Source organism: Aegilops tauschii, chromosome 3, assembly GCF_002575655.3.
Source record: "Aegilops tauschii subsp. strangulata cultivar AL8/78 chromosome 3, Aet v6.0, whole genome shotgun sequence".
Classification (NCBI taxonomy): Eukaryota; Viridiplantae; Streptophyta; class Magnoliopsida; order Poales; family Poaceae; genus Aegilops; species Aegilops tauschii.
In genome coordinates, this window is record NC_053037.3 from 557,994,779 (window position 1) to 558,020,738 (window position 25,960).

General features: G+C 41.4%; 1 protein-coding gene across 1 annotated transcript; it reads right to left on the reverse strand.

The window, feature by feature from the left end:
• Window positions 1-10,835: 10,835 nt before the first annotated feature.
• LOC120976015 (uncharacterized) lies at window positions 10,836-12,204 on the reverse strand. Its single transcript, XM_040402793.2, has 3 exons — window positions 11,167-12,204; window positions 11,046-11,078; window positions 10,836-10,961 (listed from the first exon to the last, which is right to left on the reverse strand). The coding sequence occupies exons 1-3, from the start codon at window positions 12,202-12,204 to the stop codon at window positions 10,836-10,838; spliced, it is 1,197 nt and encodes a 398-aa protein (XP_040258727.2).
• Between the last annotated feature and the right edge of the window lie 13,756 nt (window positions 12,205-25,960).

Below are 25,960 nucleotides of genomic sequence, written 5' to 3' on the forward strand. Positions count from 1 at the left end.
GGGTTCTCTTTTTGTTTTTTTTTTAGATTATAGCTCCCCTCAATGGGCTTTTTGTGATTTGGTTGGTTGGACCAGAACTGGCTATCTGGGCCGTGCCAGCCACGCCGGCCCACTAGCACGTCTGGCACGGCTCGGGCTAAACGGAACATGCCTGACATGCCTGTAACACCCCTGTCCAGATATTCTCAAAAAAAAAAAACTGTCCAGATCAAATTTTTTTTGTGTTGTCTAGATCGAAATGAGGGGGATCGATTGAGGGTAGGTGAGATACTTGGGAGAATAGGGTGAGGAACGAGAGGAAGGGGATGAGTTGATTAGTTCATTTCATACAACATGTTCTCCTCAGGATTAGGATTAAGTACTCCCTCTGTTCGGAATTACTTGTCATAGAAATGGATGTATCTAGATGTATTTTAGTTGTAGATACATCCATTTTTATCCACTTTTGAGACAAGTAATTTGGAACGGAAGGAGTACATGACTCGCTCGGCTCTCGGCCACTCACGCACATACCCTGCTACTGAGATCCACCGGTCAGTTACACAGAACTTACACACCCACTCTAGGCTTTGGGCCTACTCGACAGTCACCAAGTCTGGTCTTGCATGGCTGGTGTGACTCTCTCCCCGTCTTTATGCATCTTCCAATGCAAAGGTGCTTACATGAGGCGCTAAGTACATTAAATAGCTTAGCAACTCAACTCCCCAATGCACAGGTGCTTAGCTTGTTGTTGCTAAGCCCATTTTATTTAATGATTTAGCACATAAACTCTTTTATGCATTGGTTAACTTCTTTCATTTAAGTGGCTTGCCTAGGTTTACGTGCTTGGCATTGGTCCTTTCTGGGGTCACCAAAGTGTTCTCTCTCCTCCTTAATTGCTATGCCATGTCATTTTTCTGCTTATGTGACATGCTTAGCACCTGTCCACTATGAAGCACTGGGAAGGGCCTTTAGAACGAGTGTTCTTGCTTGGGTCTTCTTGCTCCCGGATTGGGGCTGCTGGAAAGCGTCAACGGAGCACTTCGTAGTCTTCCCATGTTGTTGCCGATGATGGTTTGTCCCATTGCATGTGGAGCTGGACCACCGGAGCATTGCCTCGCTTCATCACGCGGCACATCAAAGGGGTCGTGCCTGGCCGTGACACTGGGCACACGGACTGACATGACATATTTATGTTTTTTTATTTCTATTATATATCATATATGGCCTGAAAACAGCCCAATATGCCAAAAATAGCCAAAAAACAGCCCAACAAGCTAAACAGTGTGCGGGCCTACCTGCCTTGCGTGCCGCCAAAATAGCAGTTGGGCCATGTCTGGACCTGAGTGTGCAGCACGCAAGTTGGCACGACACAACCCATTTACTAATCGTGCCTCCGTGGGGCGTACCGTGGCAGGCACGATTAGCATGGGGTGGGCCGTGTCGTACCAGCCTGTTTGGCCAGCTCTGTGTTGGACTATACTGGGCTAGATCAACTATTCGGTAGGGAGGCTGACGTAGTATATGTTTTCTTGAGAAAGTCATTCGGCTCATTTAACAATGTCAAACCATAATCAAACTAGGCATTCATTGTCCCAATATAAATCATCGTTTGAACCATAAGCCAATCAAAGGAGGGAGTATCAAATATACCTACCAAGCAGCTACCGCGACACTACGAAGAATATTTTCAAGGTCGACCGAACCTGATCTATAGCTCATGCATCTGATGTAAACTTATCCAGTCCCAGAGATATTCACACTCCATTCACCCTTTTACACATGCAGAGAAGATGCATAATATCTCAGCCTCCCACTTAGGATGTGTTTGGTAGGGTGCATGAGCTCAAAGTTCGCTTTTCAACCCACTTTTGAGCGTCTGGTAGCCTGCACGGGGCCTCCTCGGTATGCGTGTGCTCAACCCAAATACCCTCTTAGCATGCACGGAGAAAGAACACCACAACAACCGTTCGCTGGTGAGCATTCATGAGCGAAGCGAGCAACAACATGTTTCAAAAAATGTTTAGAATTTCTAAAAAAATAATTTAATTTTCAGAATACCAAATTTTTGAAAAATGTGCAGATTTTCAAATTTTATTAAATTTTCAAAAAAAATCAAAAAATATCAGAATTTTAATTTTTGTTTAAATTAAAAAAGGTTGGATTTTTAATTTTTTATTTTCCAGAAAATATTCATATTTTTACATTTTGTTTAAATTTCAAAAAGATCAACTTTCAAATTTTGTTTAAAATTTCAAAAAACTTTAGAATTTTAAAACATTTTTAAAACTTTCAAAAATGTTATTTTTTACATGTTTCAAAAAATTGTTCATATTTTTTAAATGTTTTGTTCACTTATTTGAAAATACCGGTTGCTACAGTACCAACCAACATGTCTAAACAGATGCAAGCTGCCAAACAGAATCTCAGCACATGCTACCAAACAACAGCAAATGCATATACTCAACGTGTCTACATTCAACATGTATCAGAGAAGAACAACCATGCTAGGTTGGGAATAACACCAAAACAAAACAAACAAGGAATAACACCATGTAAAACCTTCCAAATGAAACTTTTAATCTTGCTAGGGACGTCCAACTTCCATACTTTCTTCCAAAGTGGGTTCCTTCTAGACGATCCCTGACATACTTCCTTCATTGGTCTAACACCAAACTGATCGAGCCATTCATTATAGTAGGACAACCGAATAGAGAAGTTATTGTTTTGTGCCCTATTCCATGAAAAAAGTGTTCAGTAGCCTGTGCACTCAAAGGAAAGTTAAGAATAAAGTCGGCATATCTTGTGACATTGAACAATTTGCCCTGCCACATAGTACATGCTTCTTTTTTTTAAGTAATAATGGCACACTTTATTCAAACCAAACGATAGTTACATCCTTTTGATCAGTTCAGCTAGAAGAAAACAAGGGGATCTCCATCCCAGGAAATTACATAATTAGCATCAACTTCTAGCTAAGGTGTGTGCAATTCTCCAAATATTCGACGAAGTCCAACAAACTTAGCAACACAAAAATTCGTTTGTTTGCTTTGGAGCGGAGGCATTGATCGTCAAGGCGCTCAGTATGAGTTAGAATAATGCAGAGGAGCAGAGTGAAGGATGCAATTGTAAGTATCCTGGGATGGCGCCATCTAACTTCTCATCTTGGCACTTCTTTATATCATACTGTTCCACGTCCCTGCTAACTCTGACATAAAGAAGTACCAAGATAAACCAGATCGGATAACTGGCATAAGGCCATCCACATGGGTCCACTCTAAAATGGAAACACCACCTTATACAGAAGAAAGATTTGTAAATGACCATCGCTGCTAGCTGCTATGCAGAGAAAGTAGCCTCTGAAAATGTCTGAATTCTTACTGTGTACAGAGGTCACTGGAGTAATAATGGTGGGAGCTAACAAGTTAAAACAGTTTCGTTCCTGCAAGTGTGTACTTCACACTTGATAAGTACATGTTACAACGGATGAATTTTCATATGGAGTGGAGCATCACTATCCACAATACCATATACGAAAAACTACACGGATAGGCCAACCTGCAACTTAACCATACCTACATTACAACAATCCAATCAGTTATATGATTCTTTAATGCAGAGACAGGCAATTACTTTACTGTCTAGAACATCACAGCATGCACTAATAAGAATAATGTAAAAACATTTGGCTTAGTTATAAGCATAGTATACTTCTTATAAACTGAAAGTGGAACTAGTCACAGTGAACAAGTATTAGCAGATAGTTTATCAACTCATAAAATAACATTGGTTTCAGCCCAAAATGGATGCCATCTTATAACATTGCATGGCATTAGTCAGACAGAGCTTTGAGCCTTTCACCACTATATAATATCGCCATATAAAATTACAAATTTATGTAACCTGGGTAAACTACTGATCTACTCCCTCCGTAAACTAATATTAAACTAATATAAGAATAACTATGGTGTACTTTAGTGATCTACTCCCTCCGTTAACTACTGATCTACTCCCTCCGTAAACTACTGATCTACTCCCTCCGTAAATTACAAATTTATGTAACCTGGGTAAACTACTGATCTACGCCCAAAGTGGATCTATTTTAGTGATCTAAACGCTCTTATATTACTTTAGAGGGAGTACTAGTTATCAAGTTAAGAAATTGACCACATATAAGCAAAACCAATATCAGACTTGACTAGAGATACTTGTAAGTTATATCTTACCAGTGTGCTAACGGAAACTGTACTAATTAGGGTTTTATGTTCTGGTATATACATTCTTCTCAATTACATAGGAAAATTAGTGGATGTCTTGCAAATTACAGAGGGAGTTAATGCTTTCATAAGAAAAAAAAATCATCAACTAAAGTCCATGCAGCAATATAAATTGTAAAACAGCATATATATTCCCATGGACACATCTAGGAGATAATGCTACATCACCTTTTCAGTCATCACATCATACTAGCATGTCTCACCAAACAACCATCTCACAGATTGTCCAACACTTCACCTGCACCATGTCCATCACCAATGCCAATATCTAAGAGTATAAAATGTCAGAAACCCAATGACAATTCTGATGGAAAAATGTTGATAGAAGAGAGATTTATAATGAGATGTCAAGGTGAACTGAGAGGTGCATAGTTATGCAATCGGAGAAAACTAACATGAGGCATAAAGAAAATTATTTATTCGCTGGTGCAAAATTGCAAACGAACACCTCACCTCAGGAAGATATTCAACAAAACACAAAATAGAACTTCAATTTATTCAATTGGTTCCAGCTTCCAATTAAAAGAGTGTAACATTGTATTTGAAAAGTGCCAATCGAGTTACCCCTTTATTAACTGTTATTATTATGTGTCACATTGTCAAGAGAACTGCGGTCCAGTACTGAATATTACCATAAGAAAAATCTCACGAGAAAAGATCCTTTCCAGAAATCATCTTTAGTATTCCCTCCGTTTCTAAATATAAGTCTCTTTAGATATTTCAATATGGACTACATACGGATGTATATAGACATACTTTAGAGTGTAGATTCACTCATTTTGCTTCATATGTAGTCCATATTGGAATCTCTAAAAAGACTTATATTTAGGAACGGAGGGAGTAATATCAATTCCTTGTCAGACAAAGCGGAACAAGTTAAGAAATGCAAAAACTAAAAACCTGACAAGAAACATAATAGGTTAAGCCTATTATTTGCTTCCCGGTTGTACATCTGAACTAGCTAATCACAGCAGAGCTCTTCCACAAGTGACAAAAAACATTGCATCGATTTGCAACTATTATGCATCAGGTGCTGAAAAGATATATATACTTCAGATAGGCACATAAGAAGACATTTTAAACAAAATTTTATGCATATGACGAACAGAAAAGAACAGGGACCTTAAGTGCTATTTCTTTTAAAGAATTCATCAAGCAGCAAAAGGAAAAAAATGATGTTATTAGAACTTCAACCATCAGCATAAGGTTAGGATGATCTCCACCGTGTGGGCCTAACGGCCCACCGGGCCCTTAGATCCGCGCCCTGATCGGGGGCGCTCAACCCACTATGGTTGACGGGCTCCTGTCACCTGCACTATATATAAAGAGGTGGGGTAGGCGGCTCGAGATACGAGGTTCGTCGCAACGCCGTACACCCCACCTAATCCCCTACCGATCTAGGGTTAGTGCAGTGCTGATGGGAAGCGCCGCCACCACTTCGCCCACTACTCTCTGCCATCACCTGCCACCGTCACCATGTCACCTGCCACCGTCACCATGGCCGGCACCGGTGGCTCCTCGAGCCACAAGGAGAAGGTAATGCCTACCACCACTGTTGCCGGAATCCTAGCCTACCCGATCCAAGAGGTACAACAATGGTATCAGGCCATGCTAAGCTAAGATTTTTCGGTACAAAGATTACACAGAAAAAGAAAGATCCCTCCCTCCCCCCAAGAACCCTAGACAGGGCAAAGTAAATCACCGGAGAAGGGCCTCGGGCCTCACCGGAAAAGTGGTGCCGCCACTCCGGCCGCGCCAGTTCCTCTCGATCCGAACGGGCATCGGCAAGCCGAGCCGTCCGGACGAAGAACCACCCCGAGAGGGGCAAAGGGCACTGCGGCCAAACCTTTCGACGGCGGCGCGCTCACCGTAAGGGAACGCGCGACCGGCGAAAGGGATGGCAACGGCGCCACCGTCGACCGCTCCGCCGTGTCGAATACAAGGGGAGCAGAGGAGGGCTCGACCTCGTATCTCTCTCTGTCTAAAGAACAAAAAGGGGAAGGGGAAAAGAAGAGAAAGGGTGCTCGCGCGGCGCCATCGCCGGCGGCCGGCGTGGCTCTTACCCGCAGCATCTCTCACTCTCTCGCAAGCAGGAGAACGAAGAAAGAAATGGAAAGAGGGAAGGGGGATGGAGAGAGTGGCCGGCGCCGGCGGCCGAGCCGTCGCCGTCGGGCGCGAGTGGAGCAGAGGAGGTCAGCCCGCATCGAGTCTCTCTCTGTCACAAAAAGGTGAAAGAGAGAAGGGGGAAGGGAGAAAGAAGCCAGGCGCGGCGCGGCAGCCTCGGCGCTGACGCCGGCGGCCGGGCAGTCGCCGTCTCTGGCGACGGGAGAGAAAGAGATCGAGAGAGAGAAGAGGCAGACAGATCGAACGAGTGGCTAGGATTTTGGTCGGGGGGATCGGCTCCTCCGAGTTTTGATCTACCGAAAACGGTGCTCTACCGTAGGATCAGATTGAACGGCCAAGATGAAACCCCTAGATCCACAGACGGCCAGTAGGCCGAAAGTGCCTTGGGCCTTTTGGTCCGGCCGACCTGGCCTCAGCCGCATTGCCGCGGTGGGCCGTTGGCCGAGCAGCTCGGGCGGCCGAGCGGAGCTCGTCCGGCAGGCCGTGGGCCGCGAGCGGGCGCGCTCTGCGGGCTTTTTGGCCTGCTGGCGTGTATTTTTCCTTTATATTATTTTTTGTCCAGTTTTTTGGGCAAATTACAGTACAGTTTTTCTATTCAAAGAAAGTTTATGTTTAGAAAATAGAAAAGTAAAAGTAATGCCTCTGAAAAGAAAAAGTTCATGATTTTTTTATTCATCTTTTTCTGCCACAAATAAAAATAAGTGCTCTTTCATAACTGAATAGAACTAAAGTAAAAGATTAAATTGTTGCTTCTCTAATGCATTTTTGAACCAACCGGTTAAAATTGCTTAGAGAGTAAAAGAGCACAGAATTGTTTTTGAATAGAATATTGTAAAGTTTCCGCTGCAAAGTAAAAGTTTTATCCTCCAATTAAATTGGAACCAACGGGAAAATTTAATTGAAAGAACTGTTCTTAGCATTGTTTTTCCCCTGTGGGTGAAATAAGATGCAGATAGTTTTTGTTATGATAAAAGAAAGATATTTGTTTTAAAGTTAAAATATGGTATTGTTATTTTCTGACCAATGTTGATGATAACAGTACTATAATTCTATGAGTCTTATGTTCAAAGCTTAAATCTCTGATAATTTTTTTATCAAAGTGATCATTTTTTAGAGAAGAGTTAAAGATGAAGAAATGCTCTTGAACTAGAGGAACGTATATTTCTTATTTCCGCTGCAATAAAGTTGATGATGATGATTATTTCTTAGCAAAGTTGTTTAATAGAAATACTATCATCACATTGTTTATGAGTTATATGCATTATTTCCATTTTCGCCCAACGGTGATATGGAATTAATGTAGAAGAATGAGTTTTATTCTAATTCTACCACAACGGTGATTTAGAGTATAAAAAGGAAGTTTTAAAAAGTTTAATGTGCATATTTTTTAACCAAACCAACGTAGGGTTATTTTTTATGCTCATTATTGTTGATTATTGGCTAAGTTTTCTCAGACTAAAAGTTTTCCATGCTTTCATTCGTGAAAGCGAATGGCTGGGTACTTGTTACCCGAAAGATGACCAAGAAAGGTCATAACATGAGGAAGTATGTTCTCTCTAAAGAATGGCTTCAAAAGAAAAGAATTCTTGGATATTAATCCAAGAAAAGAAAACAAATAGATCATTGAGAGTCTTGGTTGACGAATGTCTTTCATGTATCCTATATGAAGAAGATTTTTCAGTCAACACGATTTGAGATGAAACAAGCAACATGCGTGTTTAATTTGACCAACATCGGATTAAGCATGTGTGTCAAAGAGCGTTCGGATTTATTTCTGAATTTCATGATTGCATATGCAGTCAAAAGAGCCAATTCTGGCATTTATGTTCCTTACAGAGAATTACCCGCATAGCGGGAAAAGAGGATTATGATAAAACCCGCATGGCGGGGAAAGTCTGGGAAAATACCTGCGTAACTGGGTAAAGTTGACATAGTATTATGTCAAAAATCCTATACGTCAGGAGAAATTTTGGCTAAGACTTATCCTGTGTGACAGGAGAAAGATATGATGACTCATGTGCGTTTAATGTGTCCCACTCTGGGAGAAAAGTATGGAGTAGCTATTATGCTTTCCTAGTATCGACCGTACACCTTATGTGCAACGGTCATTAAGCACTCAATAAATCCAAAGAGAATAAAAGTTACAGACGAACCTAAAAATAAGAATGATATGCAAGTGTGACTTGCAAAAGTACTAATGATAAAGAACTATTTTGAGTTTCCGAAATGGAATGAGGAATAAGGAAAAAGTACTCCCATACCGTTAACAGATAACTTCATTACATATGAAGTAATCAAATACATGAAGTAGATACTCAAAGTTTCCTCAATTCACAAGAGTTGTGAATGGTTTTTCGAAATTGTGGCAGAAAAGTTCTTGCCACATTTCGAGGGGGAGAAAGAAATATGAGATATCCATTAATGAAGAATGTGATCATCTGGGGGAGTACGACGATCATAATAATACCCCTAAAGAAAAGAAATAGATGTATTCCTGGATCTTTTACAGTTCCGAAAGCAGACTAAGGAATACTAAGACGGTGCTTAAAGTGCCATAAAGAAAATAATACCCCTAAAGAAAAGAAATAGATGTATTCCTGGATCTTTTACAGTTCCGAAAGCAGACTAAGGAATACTAAGACGGTGCTTAAAGTGCCATAAAGAAGAAAGTTTTAACAGAATAAACCCAAATAATAAAGTTTAAAGATACGCCATTTTTAGTAAAGATGGAGTAATCTGGGGGAGCATGGTATGAAAATACCTAAGACTCGAATAGATTGTATCTGGGGGAGCATGTTGTATGACTTATACAACACCTGTTGTTAGCTCCATAAAGGAGGAATGAGTAAACATGGATCTTGTGATACAGGTCCTGTAATACCTATTGCTTCTTGGAGATGAAAGACTACAGGATCAATTTGCCTGTTAGTGGCACATCATGATCTGAGTTACATCAGATGAAAGTAAAGAACACAAGGGATACTTCTTCGAGAAGTCTTTTGTGGACTAGAGCAAGTCTCTAGACAGTGGCATTTAACGTTAGTAGAGTCAGATGTTTTTTGGGTTAAAGAAAATGAGAAGACAATTGTATTCATGCAAAGTTATAGAACGGGAAATTTATTTCCTAATCCTGTGCATGTGCATGACGTCCTACTTGCTAATCGTGATGTCAATCTACTGCAGCAGGAGAAAAGAAGTTCTTGTTCTCAAAGTTCAAAAGAATGTTCTCAGTAGAGTGACTCTCGTTATAATTATTGAGATTCACCAAGAAAAAAAGGGGGGTATTAGGAGTGTTGCATGAGCATACTTTGAAAAGTCTCTAAAGTATGCATGTGAGAAAACCTACGCCTGTTCTTATAGTAAAGGGTAATGATTTTGGGAACTTTAGTGTTCCAAGAGTCAATGTGAAATGGACCAAATGAATATGGTACCATATGCTTCAGCTGTTGGAAGCTTTATGAATGCAAAAGTGTAACATTACCGTGACATAGTTCACATATCCGGGTTGTTTTCGCAATGTCCAGTACATATTTAAATTGATGGAATGGAGTCAAAGATATCGGCCTCATGCTGAAAGAAACAAGTGCTCTCAAAAGGTTGTGAGTACAAAGATAAAAACTTGTGAAATGTACAGCGAAATCCACAATTGTCGTTGACCTTAACATTAGGAGTTTTTGTGTGGAAGAACTCTATAGAATGAATCATTTATCATCAATGTGATGCAAATATAAAGTATAGCATGATATGAGGCTGAGGGACAGGCAAAATCATTATGGAAACCTGTACCCGGAGTTGATAATGGTTGACAGCAGCAATAACCATTTAAGTAATTCACTCCTATGACAACGAGTCAAGTGTGGTGCCAAACACATTGACACAAAGTTGTACGTTGTTAAGGAGAAAAGTCCGGAATTATGTTGAAATGCTTGGAGCATAAAAGCAACAAACAAGTTTTTGCAGATCTGCTTATTAAAGGCTTACCGCCTAGTGTGTTTGGAGAACACACAGTCGACATGGGTTTTATGGTATAGTCTAAAATTTCCGGACAATAAAAGGGCCCAAGGTTAAAGAATTTGTTTCAAAACTGAGAGGTATGTTGTGGCTGTCTGATTCTATCGACAATTGAGCTGTGACGATGAAACATGTTCTATGTACTGATCTGTTATGAAACGAGTAAAGTAAAAGTATAAGGTCAAAAGTAAAAGTTGAGATCAAGGGGGAGAATGTTAGGATGATCTCCACCGTGTGGGCCTAACGGCCCACCGGGCCCTTAGATCCGCGCCCTGATCGGGGGCGCTCAACCCACTATGGTTGACGGGCCCCTGTCACATATAAAGAGGTGGGGTAGGCGGCTCGAGATACGAGGTTCGTCGCAATGCCGTACACCCCACCTAATCCCCTACCGATCTAGGGTTAGTGCAGTGCTGACGGGAAGCGCCGCCACCACTTCGCCCACTACTCTCTGCCATCACCTGCCACCGTCACCATGTCACCTGCCACCGTCACCATGGCCGGCACCGGTGGCTCCTCGAGCCACAAGGAGAAGGTAATGCCTACCACCACTGTTGCCGGAATCCTAGCCTACCCGATCCAAGAGGTACAACACATAATACTCAAGGATGGCATTTCAGCAACTAATTACTAAAACAAAATATCCTATAATACTGCAAAGTAAATTATATAAAGGCTTGCTATTACCTGCAGGATAGAAAGATGCAAATGGATAATAGAGACAGCAGACCCACAATTTGGAAAGTTTCTTAAACTCCATTGACTGGAGATATACCATGAAGACGCCAGAAGCTGGAAGTACAAGGATTGCATTACTCTCCTCGGCAAACCCAACTAAAGTGAGGGAGTAGCCCTTGCAATTTGATCTAAGTTCCTTGAATTCAATAGCTCTGTCGATCACCCATACAGCCAAACCATCACAATCAGGCTTTCTCTTCCATATCTGCGCGCGAAAATGTGAGAGATGGATGAAGCCAAGGCCACCATCTTCGCCCGGTGTAATAATCCTTAATTGGTCATAGCCTGCTTCTAAGTGTGGTGGCAGCTCTGTCACGGCTAGGCTCTGCCTATCCAGATCAAACTCAAGTATGGCATATTGAGGATGGTCACGATGCACCGCAATTAACCAGCAAAGGGAATTCCCAATCAAAGTACTGGGCTGTGGCGTACACCTATTGGACAAATCCAGCTGCAGTGTTTTGATGTTGCTCCATAAACCGGTCTCCGATGAGAAAAGGCATCCGGCAACTCTTGTATTTTCTTTGCCTTTGGCTATCAGGGCCACCTGGAAATGGCTTGAACGGCCGCGGGCAGGGCGAAGCACCGCCCCGTTGATGATGTACATCTCGCTGTTGTCCAGCTCCGGTGGGAAGCTGAGGCGGCGCTTCTCGCGGGCGACGGGCTCCCACACAAATAGGCTTTGCGACCGCCTTTGGCGGCGGAAAAGGACAAGTCCGTGGCGGCAGTCGATGATGATGTTGCGTTTGTGGGGAGGCATGGAGAAGCGAGCGCCGGGGATGCGATCTGGTGGATCCAGCATTGGAACAAACGGGCAGGAGATGTTGTCTTGGAGGAAGAAGCCAAGGAGAGGAGGCTTGCCGTGGTGGTGGTCCCGGAAGCGGCGCTGGAACTGGGGTTCGGCGACGAGGCGGCGCCAAAGCTTGCAGACGAGGGAGGCCCGGGGGAGGGAGGAAGGCCGCGGCGGGAGGCGGAGGAGAATCTCCTGGAGCAGGTCCTCGTCGTCTGGCAGAGAGGCAGCCGGCGACGAGGTGCGGCGGCGGCGGCGGGGGGGGGGGGGGGGGGCATCTCCCATCTCGTGCTCATGGTAGGCTTAGGCCTTGGTTCAGCTTTTATCGACGGATCCTGCTGCCGTGCAGCAGAATCTGAACCAAAGAACGAATCCAGTAGAATCCGATTCCAAAAATCCGCTGCCAAAATCTGAACCAAAAGCGGAAGCAGCTCAGGACGTGCTTTCCAAAATATGATTCCGCTGCGGGCCAAAATCTGAAAAGTTGTATCAGCTGGTTTGCCAAATGACCTACAACTTTTTCACATCAGATTTTCCACAGCTGTTTCTCCACAGCAGATTTTTCACAGCTGCTTTTAGAAATCCACAACCGAACCAAACAGAGTCTTAGCAGTACAGCTCCTTCCAGTGGGCGATTAGGTCGATTGAGAAGACTGCTCTGGGTGGAACATCAACTAGTCGGCGGCCCAAACTAGGTGGAACAGACCTGGCCAACCGGTCTGGCCCCGCATTAAAGGTGCCTCACACGGCACGCCCACAGTTGTCCGTTTATAAACATCAACATTTTGTAAATTTGTCAACTTTTTTGTACAACACATGTCAACTTTTTTGTACGACACATGTTGCAGCACGAACACATTCGCAGCATGAACGGGAAATCGATTGGTGCGGAGATGCGCTTATGGACGAAGCACTGACCTCGCGGTTTGATCTTAATTTGACAACTACAGTCGGGTGTAATTGCATATAGATGAATTCCGATAGCACCAAGGTGATAGAGACAAATGAAGAATCGAGGTCGCTCTTTCGACCTATCAATAACAGTTTTTGATGATATCACCTTGCGTGTGTTTTCCTACTTTTTTTAGCATGCTCCTAGAGAGACTAATTGTGATGCCCATGATTTAGCCAAACTACCTAGAAGTAAGGTGTGTGCGCGGTGGATGAAAGATCCACCCAAAGAGATTGTTGATACTCTGGTAAAGGATGCTATGGTGATTACCTTACAATAAAGAGTACTTTAATGTAAAAAAACATGTCAACTTTTTTAGTACAAATTTATCATATTTGTATACATCATATACATATTTTATATAGACGTTTAACATTCTGAAATACATGATTAACATTGTTTGAAAACTTATATTTTTCATGTCTACTTTCCCATACATATTGTACATTTTGATATATATGTCTAATACTCCCTCGGTCTCAAAATAAGTATCTTAACTTTAGTATAAGTTTGTAGTACAGTTAGGACAAAGTTGAGATATTTATTTTAGAACAGAGTGAGTAAATTTTTAGTACAGGTTTTACATTTTTGAAATACAAAATTAACATTTTTAATAGATTGATATACATAGTGAATGTTTTTTAATGGCAGGTCGTGTCGTGCCAGCACGTGATGTCGCTTGAACCTACGTCGGTATTTTCCCAAAGAGGAAGGGATGATGCAGCACAGCGGCGGTAGGTATTTCTCTCAGATATGAAACCAAGGTTATCGAACCAGTAGGAGAACCAAGCAACACAACGTAAACAGCCCCTGCACACAAATAATAATACCTCGCAACCCGACATGTTAAAGGGATTGTCAATCCCTTTCGAGTAACGGTGCCAGAAACGGTGCATGGACGAGAGAAAGTTGTAATAGATTGAATAAATAGATCACAAATAAAATAAAGTGCAACAAAGTATTTTTTGCATTTTTTGTTTAATAGATCTAAAAATAAATGCAACGAAAAAGTAGATCGTCAAGGCAAATATATGAGAAAGAAGACCCGGGGGCCGTAGGTTTCACTAGTGGCTTCTCTCGAGAAAAATAGCAAACGGTGGGTGAACAAATTACTGTTGGGCAATTGACAGAGCTTTGAATAATTATTATGATATCCAGGCAATGATCATTATATAGGCATCACGTCCAAGATTAGTAGACCGACTCCTGCCTGCATCTACTACCATTACTCCACACATCGACCGCTATTCAGCATACATCTAGTGTATTAAGTTCATGAAAAAATGGAGTAATGCAATAAGAACGATGACATGATGTAGACAAGATCTATCTATATAGAGATAGACCCCATCGTTTTATCCTTAGTAGCAACGATACATACGTGTCGTTTCCCCTTCTGTCACTGGGATCAAGCACCGTAAGATCGAACCCACTACAAAGCACCTCTTCCCATTGCAAGATAAATAGATCAAGTTGGCCAAACAAAACCCAAATATCGGAGAAGAAATACGAGGCTATAAGCAATCATGCATATAAGAGATCAAAGAAACTCAAATAAATTTCATGGATATAAAAAGATAGATCTGATCATAAACTAAAAGTTCATCGATCCCAACAAACACACCACAAAAGAGTTACATCATATGGATCTCCAAGAGACCATTGTATTGAGAATCCAACGAGAGAGAGGAAGCCATCTATCTACTAACTACGAACCCGAAGGTCTACAAAGAACTACTCACGCATCACCGGAGAGGCACCAATGGAGGTGGTGAACCCCATCCGAGATGGTGTCTAGATTGGATCTGGTGGTTCTGGACTCTACGGCGGCTGGATGAATATTTTGTCGATGCCTCTAGGGTTTCTAGAATATTGGGGTATTTATAGAGCAAAGAGGCGGCCCGGGGGGGGCACCCGAGGTGGGCACAACCCACCAGGGCGCGCCTGGGCCTCCTGGCGCACCCTGGTGGGTTGTGCCCCCCTCGGGGCACCCCCAGGCGCAGCCAGGGCCTGTTGTGTTCCTTCTGGACCATAAAAATTCTCCGTGGAGTTTCGTGGCATTTGGACTCCGTCTGATATTGATTTTCTGCGATGTAAAAAACATGGAAAAAAACAACAACTGGCACTTGGCACTATGTCAATAGGCTAGTACCAAAAAATGATATAAAATAACTATAAAATGATTATAAAACATCCAAGATTGATAATATAACAGCATGGAACAATCAAAAATTATAGATACGTTGGAGAGGTATCAGCATCCCCAAGCTTAACTCCTACTCGTCCTCGAGTAGGTAAGTGATAAAAACAGAATTTTCGATGTGGAATGCTACCTAACATGTCATACCATATTCTTTTCTTTATAGCATGGACACTTGCACTACTAGGGAAAACCTTATACACAGATATTTAGCAGTAGCGCTGGACAAAACAGGGCGCTACTTCTACTTAGTAGTAGCGTTTTTTAATAAACCGCGCTACTGCTACTACTTTAGCAGTAACGCGTTCTTCCAAAGCGCGCTGCTACTATATTTGTACTGGCGCAGATGGCTAGCCCCACTTAGCAGTAGCGCGTTCCGCTGACAAGCGCTACTGCTATGGAATGTAGCAGTAGCGCGTTTCTCTGAAACGCGCTACTACTTACTTACCTTATCCTGGAGCGGTTCACCCTCTCACACTCACTCCCTCTCACTCGCTCTCGCCCGTGCCGAACCCGTACGTCGTCCGCCGCCGCTGCGCTGCTCCTCGCCGAGGTACTCCCTCCTCCCCTCCCTCCTCCCCCCTCCTCCTCCGCCCGCCCTCCCCCCACCACCCCTCTCCCTCCTCCTCCTCCGGCCGCCCCTCCCCCTCCACCCCCGCCCCCTCCCTCCTCCTCCTCCGGCCGCCCCCCTCCCCCTCGTCCCCCCGCCCCCTCCCTCCTCCTCCTCCGGCCGCCCCTCCCTCTTTTTTTTTTTCTGTTTTTCACTGTAGTTTTTTACTATTGTATAATGTAGTTTTTTTTACTGTTTTTAGTAAGTAAATTAATAAACTAGTTGAACTAGTTTAGTTTTAGTAAGAGCTAGTTGAATTAATAGAACTAATGTATTTTTAGTAAGAAAATTAATATAAATAGTTGAACTAGTTTATTTTTAGGAAGAACTAGTTTATTTCTATTTATAGTAAGTTTATATTTAGTAAGAACTAGTTGAATTAATAGAACTAGTTAAACATGTCACATTTCTTGTTATTTTTTTAGTTTAAGCAATTATTCCCGCATCGACGTCGACGATGCCTATCCCACATCCTCGTCGTCGATACCCGTCATTCGCTAGGGTTTTAGTTGTATTAGTGATGTTATATGTATGATACTATTCGGGATGTATTAGTGATAACTTATAGGGTTTTTGTTTTTGCAGAAATCAAGGAGCCCCTCCATCATCCCCGCCGTCGTCCCCGTCACCGACCCCCTCCGACCTCGAGGTGAGACTAGCCAGATCTCCATGTCAATATGAGTCCTATAAGATATGATGTAGATAAACTTGTGTTGCTCAAATAGGATATGTGGTTGCCCAAGTGGCCGGTCATGTTCAGGTTACACCTCCGAGTGGCCTATGTTTTGCCGGAGTGTTGACTAATTTCCGTTCCGGCAAATTTCAGGCGCTCGATATGTCCTGTTTTAGCAAAGGTCATGCCGGAATTTTTCGTGAATTTTGGCATGACTTGTGCTAGAATATGTAGGAAATATCGAGTGGCCTGGATTTTCTAGAAAGATAATTAAATGATATTTCGGGTTGACTCTAAATTTGTCGAGTCTCCACCATATATGAGAGGATGAAGAATCCCGACTGTTGTCGTGGGGGTAGCTTCTCCTTCGTTCCCGTGTGCTAGACAATTTGGTGTAATGCACTCGGGAACGAAAGGAGGAGCTACCATCACCGACGGTCGAATCTATACACCACGTGAGCTGAGAGTTTTCAAGAAAAGACTCGACAGACCGATAGTCAACCCGTGATGAATAATGAACAAGCTGAGAGTTTTAATTGTACAAGTTTAATCTTTGAATTATGAACATAGGAAATGTCGTCGGACGAAGAAGGTCCCGGGGAGTGCTCCTGGTGCGGCGACAACCGGGGTTTCTGCGACAGGCCTCACTTGGACGAAGGTCGGCGCTTCAGCATTAAGCTCGAGGAGGCCTTCGATTGTGATACGGTAAGCTACGACACATAGTGTTTTTTTCGTAATTAAGCTCGACTTCTACTACTTCAACGTGTAATTTTCGTCTTTTACAATTCGACTAGCTTATCCCATGCCATGCAAGACTCTATGTCTTGGAGAGGATGGGTTTTGAAGATCATGAGAGGAATGAAACAAAGAAAATTAACCTAAGGACCCATCATGGTATGGATTTTGAGGTAAATCTATACAATTCTGAGAGCGTATCCCATTTTGGTTGCCCGGGTTGGGAAGCACTTTGCAAGATGTATGATTTTCAAGAGGGTATGTTTGTCACCATGGATCTTGGTGATCCTGACATCGACCAAGACAATTTGGACATTTGAGTCCTTATTGATACGCTTCCAATTCTACCCCTATGTGAGTTCCTCAAACATAGTTATTAAGTAATTTATATTGTTTATTTCAAAATAGTTGACAACTTATTTCCATGGATAGCTTACTTTCATTCTTCAAAGAATGTGCGGAACATGGTAGACAGAACCAACTACACCGATGGCTCTGAGTTAACTTATCAAGAGAAAAATCATCTGGTCGCATATTGTACTTATCTTGAGAATTATAATGCCTTTTATCGAAGTCCTCCAAATTATGGTCAATACTTGCCACTAGTGCACGTGTTGAACCACGATAACTTCCAAGGAGATATCCTGGTAAGATTTTTTACTATTACGACATCCATGCATCTTTTGCATACTTCTAAAACTAGTACATCATTGCTAACTACGAAGTTATTACTATGTTTTTCAACAGAGAATCCCGATGGATTGTGTGCCTCATTTGATGTATCAGAATGGTCGCCTTGATGTTTTGAACATATAGCCAGGTCATCCTACGAATCTCACCTGTCCATACCGGATTTCTAAAACCGGTGAACACATGCTAATCTTAGAATGAAAAAAATGTATGGATAGTCGTAAGTTGGTTCTTGGAAGCAACATTGTGCGAAAGGCAAGAATTGGAGACAGGATAATCTCCATTCTCCATAATGGAGAGTCAGGGGCTATCTTGTTTTATGCTATTTTACCTCAGATGATATAGTAGGTCCTAAGAGAATGTAGTAGGTCCTATGAGGTACAATATGTTTATGAGAGTTGATGATGATGAGTAGTTGTGATTATGTCTAGTGACCAACTTGTATATGATGTCTCATTGATGAAAATGATGATCATAAGGAGGTGTTATATGACAATGATGTATTATGATGATAAGTTGTTAATGATATGATGATGATGATGATATATTATATCATTGGGTGAAAGAATCACGGATTAGTTTCAAGTGGATGTCCATCCACTTGAAACTAGTCCACGGTTCTTTCTCCCAGTGATGTAATAACTCATTATGATGTAAAATCATTCTCTAAACTGTTGCGGTATGAAAACTTGTATAAAGGTATATGAATACAACATGAAATAAAAATGAAATACGGTATAAAAGTAGTAGCGCGTGCTAGGAGAAGCGCTACTACTAATTACCAGTAGCGCTCATAGTATAAACCGTTGTGATAACCCACAAGTATAGGGGATCGCAACAGTTTTCGAGGGTAGAGTATTCAACCAAATTTATTGATTCGACACAAGGGGAGCCAAAGAATATTCTCAAGCATTAGCAGTTGAGTTGTCAATTCAACCACACCTGGATAACTTAATATCTGCAACAAAGTATTTAGTAGCAAAGTAGTATGATGGTAACGGTAACGGTAGCAAAAGTAATATTTTGGGGTTTTGTAGTGATTGTAACAGTAGCAACGGAAAAGTAAATAAGCGAAGAACAATATGTGAAAAGCTCATAGGCATTGGATCGGTGATGGAGAATTATGCCGGATGCGATTATTCATGCAACAATTATAACATAGGGTGACACAGAACTAGCTCCAATTCATCAATGTAATGTAGGCATGTATTCCGAATATAGTCATACGTGTTTATGGAAAAGAACTTGCATGACATCTTTTGTCCTACCCTCCCGTGGCAGCGGGGTCCTAACGGAAACTAAGGGATATTAAGGCCTCCTTTTAATAGAGTACCGGACCAAAGCATTAACATATAGTGAATACATGAACTCCTCAAACTATGGTCATCACCGGGAGTGGTCCCGATTATTGTCACTTCGGGGTTGCCGGATCATAACACATAGTAGGTGACTATAGACTTGCAAGATAGGATCAAGAACTCACATATATTCATGAAAACATAGTAGGTTCAGATCTGAAATCATGGCACTCGGGCCCTAGTGACAAGCATTAAGCATAGCAAAGTCATAGCAACATCAATCTCAGAACATAGTGGATACTAGGGATCAAATCCTAACAAAACTAACTCAATTACATGACAAATCTCATCCAACCCATCACCGTCCAGCAAGCCTACGATGGAATTACTCACGCACGGCAGTGAGCATCATGAAATTGGTGATGGAGGATGGTTGATGATGACGATGGCGACGGATTCCCCTCTCCGGAGCCCCGAACGGACTCCAGATCAGCCCTCCCGAGAGAGTTTAGGGCTTGGCGGCGGCTCCGTATCGTAAAACGCGATGAATCTTTCTCTCTGATTTTTTTCTCCCCAAACACAAATATATGGAGTTGGAGTTGAGGTCGGTGGAGCACCAGGGGGCCCACGAGGTAGGGGGATGCGCCCAGGGGGGCAGGCGCGCCCCCCACCCTCGTGGCAAGGGTGTGGGCCCCCTGGCCTTGATTCTTTCGCCAGTATTTTTTATTATTTCCAAAAATAATCTCCGTGGAGTTTCAGGTCATTCCGAGAACTTTTGTTTCTGCACATAAATAACACCATGGCAATTCTGCTGAAAACTGCGTCGGTCCGGGTTAGTTCCATTCAAATCATGCAAGTTAGAGTCCAAAACAAGGGCAAAAGTGTTTGGAAAAGTAGATACGACGGAGACGTATCAACTCCCCCAAGCTTAAACCTTTGCTTGTCCTCAAGCAATTCAGTTGATAAACTGAAAGTGATAAAGAAAAACTTTTACAAACTCTGTTTGCTCTTGTTGTTGTAAATATGTAAAGCCAGCATTCAAGTTTTCAGCAAAGATTATGAACTAACCATATTCACAATAACACTTAGGTCTCATGTTTACTCATGTCAATGGCATAATCAACTAGCGAGCAATAATAATAAATCTCGGATGACAACACTTTCTCAAAACAATCATGATATGATATAACAAGATGGTATCTCGCTAGCCCTTTCTGAGACCGCAAAACATAAATGCAGAGCACCTTTAAAGATCAAGGACTGACTAGACATTGTAATTCATGGTAAAAGAGATCCAGTCATAGTCATACCCAATATAGATTAATAGTAATGGATGCAAATGACAGCGGTGCTTTCTAGATGGTGCTTTTTAATAAGAGGGTGATGACTCAACATAAAGTAAATAGATAGGCCCTTCATAGAGGGAAGCAGGGATTTGTAGAGGTGCCAGAGCTCGATTTTAAAGCAGAGATAAATAATATTTTGAGCGGCATAGTTTCATTGTCAACATAACAACCAAGAGATGGCGATATCTTCCATGCTACACACATTATAAGTGGTTCCCAAACAGAATGGTAAAGTTTTTACTCCCCCTCCACCAACAAGCATCAATCCATGGCTTGCTCGAAACAACGAGTGCCTCCAACTAACAAGAGTCCCGGGGGAGTTTTGTTTGCAATTAATTTGATTTGATTTGCATAAAGCATGGGACTGGGCATCCCGATGACCAGCCATTTTCTTGTGAGTGAGGAGCGGAGTCCACTCCTCTTGAGAATAACCCGCCTAACATGGAAGATACGGACAGCCCTAGTTGATACATGAGCTATTCGAGCATACAAAACAGAATTTCATTTGAAGGTTTAGAGTTTGGCACATACAAATTTACTTGGAACGGCAGGTAGATACCGCATATAGGAAGGTATGGTGGACTCATATGGAATAACTTTGGGGTTTAAGGGATTGGATGCACAAGCAGTATTCCCGGTTAGTACAAGTGAAGGCTAGCAAAAGACTGGGAAGCGACCAACTAGAGAGCGACAACAATCATGAACATGCATTAAAATTAATAAACATTGAGTGCAAGCATGAGTAGGATATAATCCATCATGAACATAAATATCATGAAGGCTATGTTGATTTGTTTCAACTACATGCGTGAACATGTGTCAAGTTAAGTCACTCAAATCATTCAAAGGAGGATACCACCCTATCATACCACATCACAACCATTTTAATAGCATGTTGGCACGCAAGGTAAACCATTATAAACTCCTAGCTAATTAAGCATGGCATAAGAAACTATGATCTCTATTGTCATTGCAAACATGTTTATTCATAATAGGCTGAATTAGGAACGATGAACTAATCATATTTACAAAAACAAGAGAGGTCGAGTTCATACCAGCTTCTCTCATCTTAATTAGTCCATCATATATTGTCATAATTGTCTTTCACTTGCACGACTGAACCATGTGAATAAAAATAATAGTAGTGCACGTGCATTGGACTAAGCTGGAATCTGCAAGCATTCAATAAACAGGAGAAGACAAGGCAATATGGGCTCTTAGTTAAATCAACAATAATGCATATAAGAGCCACTTCAACAATTTAATCATGGTCTTCTCCTATCGACCCCCAAAGAAAAGAAAAGAAATAAAACTATTTACACGGGAAAGCTCCCAACAAGCAAAAGAAGAACATGAAATCTTTTTGGGTTTTCTTTTTAATTATTACTACTACAGCAAGAAAATAAACTAGCTAAAAGCTACAACTATTTTTTTTGGTTTTTCTTAAGGTTTATCAAACACACAAGAAGAAAGCATAAAAAGGAAAATAAACTAGCATGGATATTACAGTGAAAAAGTATGAGCACCGACATCTAGCAATGAGTGTGTGAATATAAATGTAATGTCGGTGGGAAATACGTACTCCCCAAGCTTAGGCTTTTGGCCTAAGTTGGTCTATTGCCACGGCTGGCCTGGCGGATATCCAAAGTTGTAGTTGGGGTCGTACTGAGATGCAGCAGTCATTGCATCGTGGGCTGCAGCTTGGAGGCGAGCGATCTCAGCCCTCCTCTTATACTCTTCCGCCTCCTCTCTAGTTATGTAATATCTCCCCTTTGCCTGAAAGTCAAAGAAAGTAGAAGCAGGGAGAGCGACATGATAGGTGCGTCGTCTGTCAAAGATTAGTCGGTACTGGAGGAACTGATCGTTCCTCTCAACAAAACGATGACGCACCATAGCCTCATAATCTAAATAAGCAGGAGGCAACTCAATATCATCCTCACGTATAGTTATACCAAGAAAATTAGCTAAACGGGTTGCATAAATTCCATCAAAGAAATCTCCATTAAATCTATTATGATGCAACCTACGTGCAAAAATGGCTCCCAAATTATAATGTTTATCTCCTAACACAGCACTCCTGAGTATACTGAGGCAGGGACACACATGTGACATGCTTCATCCTTACCATTTATGCACCTACCTATGAAGAGAGCAAAATAATGTAAAGCAGGAAAATGAATGCTCCCTATGGTAGCTTGTGCTATGTCTCTAGATTCCCCCACAGTTATATTAGCAAGAAAATCTCTAAATTCAGATTTGCGAGGTTCATTGTGGAAGTTTGCAAGCAGTGGTAAAATCCTCTAAGTCCATAGTATAAGAATTTTCATAAAGATCAAACAGGACAACTTGAGAATTGCGTGAAGATGAAAATTCAAACCTCCTCACAAAGGAACTAGTGAGATAGTGGTACTGACGGCACTTGTCTTCCTCGAAGCTCAGAAGATCAGCGTTACACAAATATGCGTTAAATTCTTCCTTGATTCCTGCTTGAACCATGAAGTCCTCTGAAGGCCATTCACAAGGCCGCACTGGAGCGTCCCTTGGTGGTTCTTCATCAGGACCACCTTGGTACATTTTCCTAAACATATTTCTTCCTCTGAAAATTTTCTGAAAATTTTAGTAACTTCAAATAAAAGTGAACCAAGCTTAACATAATTGATAGCAACTACTCATATAAGTGCCTAGAGACTATATCATGCATTAGAACTACTTGGAACCATATAAATTTAACATGCAAGCTCAAGAACATGGTCACCTAGGCAGCACAAATTTGCAATGAATACAGCACTAGAACAAAAACTAATTGGACCAATGGAGGAGTCACATACCAAGGAACAATCCCCCAAAGCAGTTTTGTGAGAGGTGCTTTGAGCAAGGAGATCGAAAATCGCAGCAAAATGAGCTAGAACTCGTGCTTGAGCTGGGTGGTGATTTTTTTGGGAGGAAGAAGAAGTGTGTGGGTGCAGGAATAAGTGGAGGGGAGCCACCATGGGCCCACGAGGCAGGGGGCGCGCCCAGGGGGGTGTGCGCGCCCTGGACCCTCGTGGCCAGGTGCCAGCTCCCCCTGTTGTGTTCTCAGTGCCAAATATTCTCAAATATTCCAGAAAAAGTCTTATTAAATTGGCAGGGCATTTGGAGAACTTTTATTTTCGGGGTATTTTTATATTGCACGGATAATTCAGAAAATAGACAGAAAAATATTATTTTTACTTTATTTCAACTAAATAACAGAAAGTAGAGAGAGGGTACAGAAGGTTGTGCTTTCTAACTTCATCCATCTCATGCTCATCCAAAGGAATCCACTAACAAGGTTGATCAAGTCTTGTTAACAAACTCATTCCAAATAACATGGAACCGGAGAAATTTCGAATAACACTATGTTACCTCAACGGGGATCTGCACATCCCCAATAATAAGAATATCATATTTCTTCTTGACAGTAGGTAGAGGAAATTCAAAACCTCCAATAATAATCGATGGAATTTTTCCAAAAGAATTTATACTATGAACTTGAGGTTGTTTCCTCGGAAAGTGTACCGTATGCTCATTACCATTAACATGAAAAGTGACATTGCCTTTGTTGCAATCAATAACAGCCCCTGCAGTATTCAAAAAGGGTCTTCCAAGAATAACAGATATACTATCGTCCTCGGGAATATCAAGAATAACAAAATCCGTTAATAGTAACGTTAGCAACCACAACAGGCACATCCTCACAAATACCGACATGTATAGCAGTTGATTTATCAGCCATTTGCAGAGATATTTTAGTAGGTGTCAACTTATTCAAATCAAGTCTACGATATAAAGAGAGAGGCATAACACTAACACCGGCTCCAAGATCACATAAAGCAGTTCTAACATAGTGTCTTTTAATGGAGCATGGTATAGTTGGTACTCCTGGATCTCCAAGTTTCTTAGGTATTCCACCCTTAAAAGTATAATTAGCAAGCATGGTGGAAATTTCAGCTTCCGGTATCTTTCTTTTATTTGTAACAATTTCTTTCATATACTTAGCATAAGGATTCATTTTGAGCATATCCGTCAAACGCATACGCAAAAAGATAGGTCTAATCATTTCAGCAAAGCACTCAAAATCCTCATCATCCTTTTTCTTGGATGGTTTGGGAGGAAAAGGCATGGGTTTCTAAACCCATGGTTCTCTTTCTTTACCGTGTTCCCTAGCAACAAAGTCTTTCTTATCACAACGTTGATTCTTTGATTGTGGGTTATCAAGATCAACAGCAGGTTCAATCTCTACATCATTATCATTGCTAGGTTGAGCATCAACATGAACATTATCATTAACATTATCACTAGGTTCATGTTCATCACCAGATTGTGTTTCAGCATCAGAAATAGAAAATATCATTGGGATTCTGAGGTGTGTCTACAACAGGTTCACTAGAAGCATGCAAAGTCCTATCATTTTTCTTTTTGTTCTTTTTAGAAGGACTAGGTGCATCAATATTATTTCTCTGAGAATCTTGCTCAATTCTCTTAGGGTGGCCTTCAGGATACAAAGGTTCCTAAGTCATTTTACCAGTTCTAGTAGCCACTCTAACAGCATAATCATTATTCTTACTATTTAATTTGTTGAGCAAATCATTCTGAGCTTTAAGTACTTGTTCTACTTGAGTGGTAACCATAGAAGCATGTTTACTAATGAGTTTAAGTTCACCTTTAACTCTAAACATATAATCACCCAAGTGTTCAATCATATAAGCATTTTGTTTTAATTGTCTACCAAAATAAGCATTAAAATCTTCTTGCTTAACCATAAAGTTATCAAACTCATCCAAGCATTGGCTAGCAAACTTAGTAGGAGGGATTTCAGGTTTATCATATCTATAGAGAGAATTTACCTTTACTACCTGTGTCGGGTTATCAAGACCATGAGTTTCTTCAATAGGTGATGAATTAAGATCATATATTTCTTCAACATGCGGTAAATTAAGACCATGTATTTCTTCAATAGGAGGTAAATTCTTAACATCTTCAACTTTAGTACCTTTTTCCTTCATAGATTTCTTTGCCTCTTGCATATCTTCAGGACTGAGAAATAGAACACCCCTCTTCTTCGGAGTTGGCTTAGGAATTGGTTCAGGAAGTGTCCAATTATTTTCATTAGTCAACATATTATTCAATAGAATTTCAGCTTCATCCGGTGTTCTTTCCCTGAAAACAGAACCAGCACAACTATCCAGGTAGTCTCTGTAAGCATCGGTTAGTCCATTATAAAAGATATCAAGTATTTCATTTTTCTTAAGAGCATGAGCAGGCAAAGCATTAAGTAATTGGAGAAGCCTCCCCCAAGCTTGTGGGAGACTCTCTTCTTCAATTTGCACAAAATTATATATATCCCTTAAAGCAGCTTGTTTCTTATGAGCAGAGAAATATTTAGCAGAGAAGTAATAAATCATATCCTGGGGACTACGCACACAACCAGGATCAAGAGAGTTGAACCATATCTTAGCATCACCTTTAATGAGAACGGAAATATTTTAAGGATATGCAAGTCGCGAGTTCTCTCATCA

What these genes read in the sequence shown, in the direction of transcription:
- LOC120976015 (XM_040402793.2), bottom strand. Translation starts at nt 12,204, where the DNA reads ATGGGAGATGCCCCCCCCCCCCCCCCCCGCCGCCGCCGCCGCACCTCG. An exon ending in CAGCTTCTGGCGTCTTCATG is followed by an intron (nt 11,079 to 11,166) that starts GTATATCTCCAG and finishes TCTATCCTGCAG; the next exon opens with GTAATAGCAAGCCTTTATAT. An exon ending in TTTATATAATTTACTTTGCA is followed by an intron (nt 10,962 to 11,045) that starts GTATTATAGGAT and finishes TGGATCGGGTAG; the next exon opens with GCTAGGATTCCGGCAACAGT.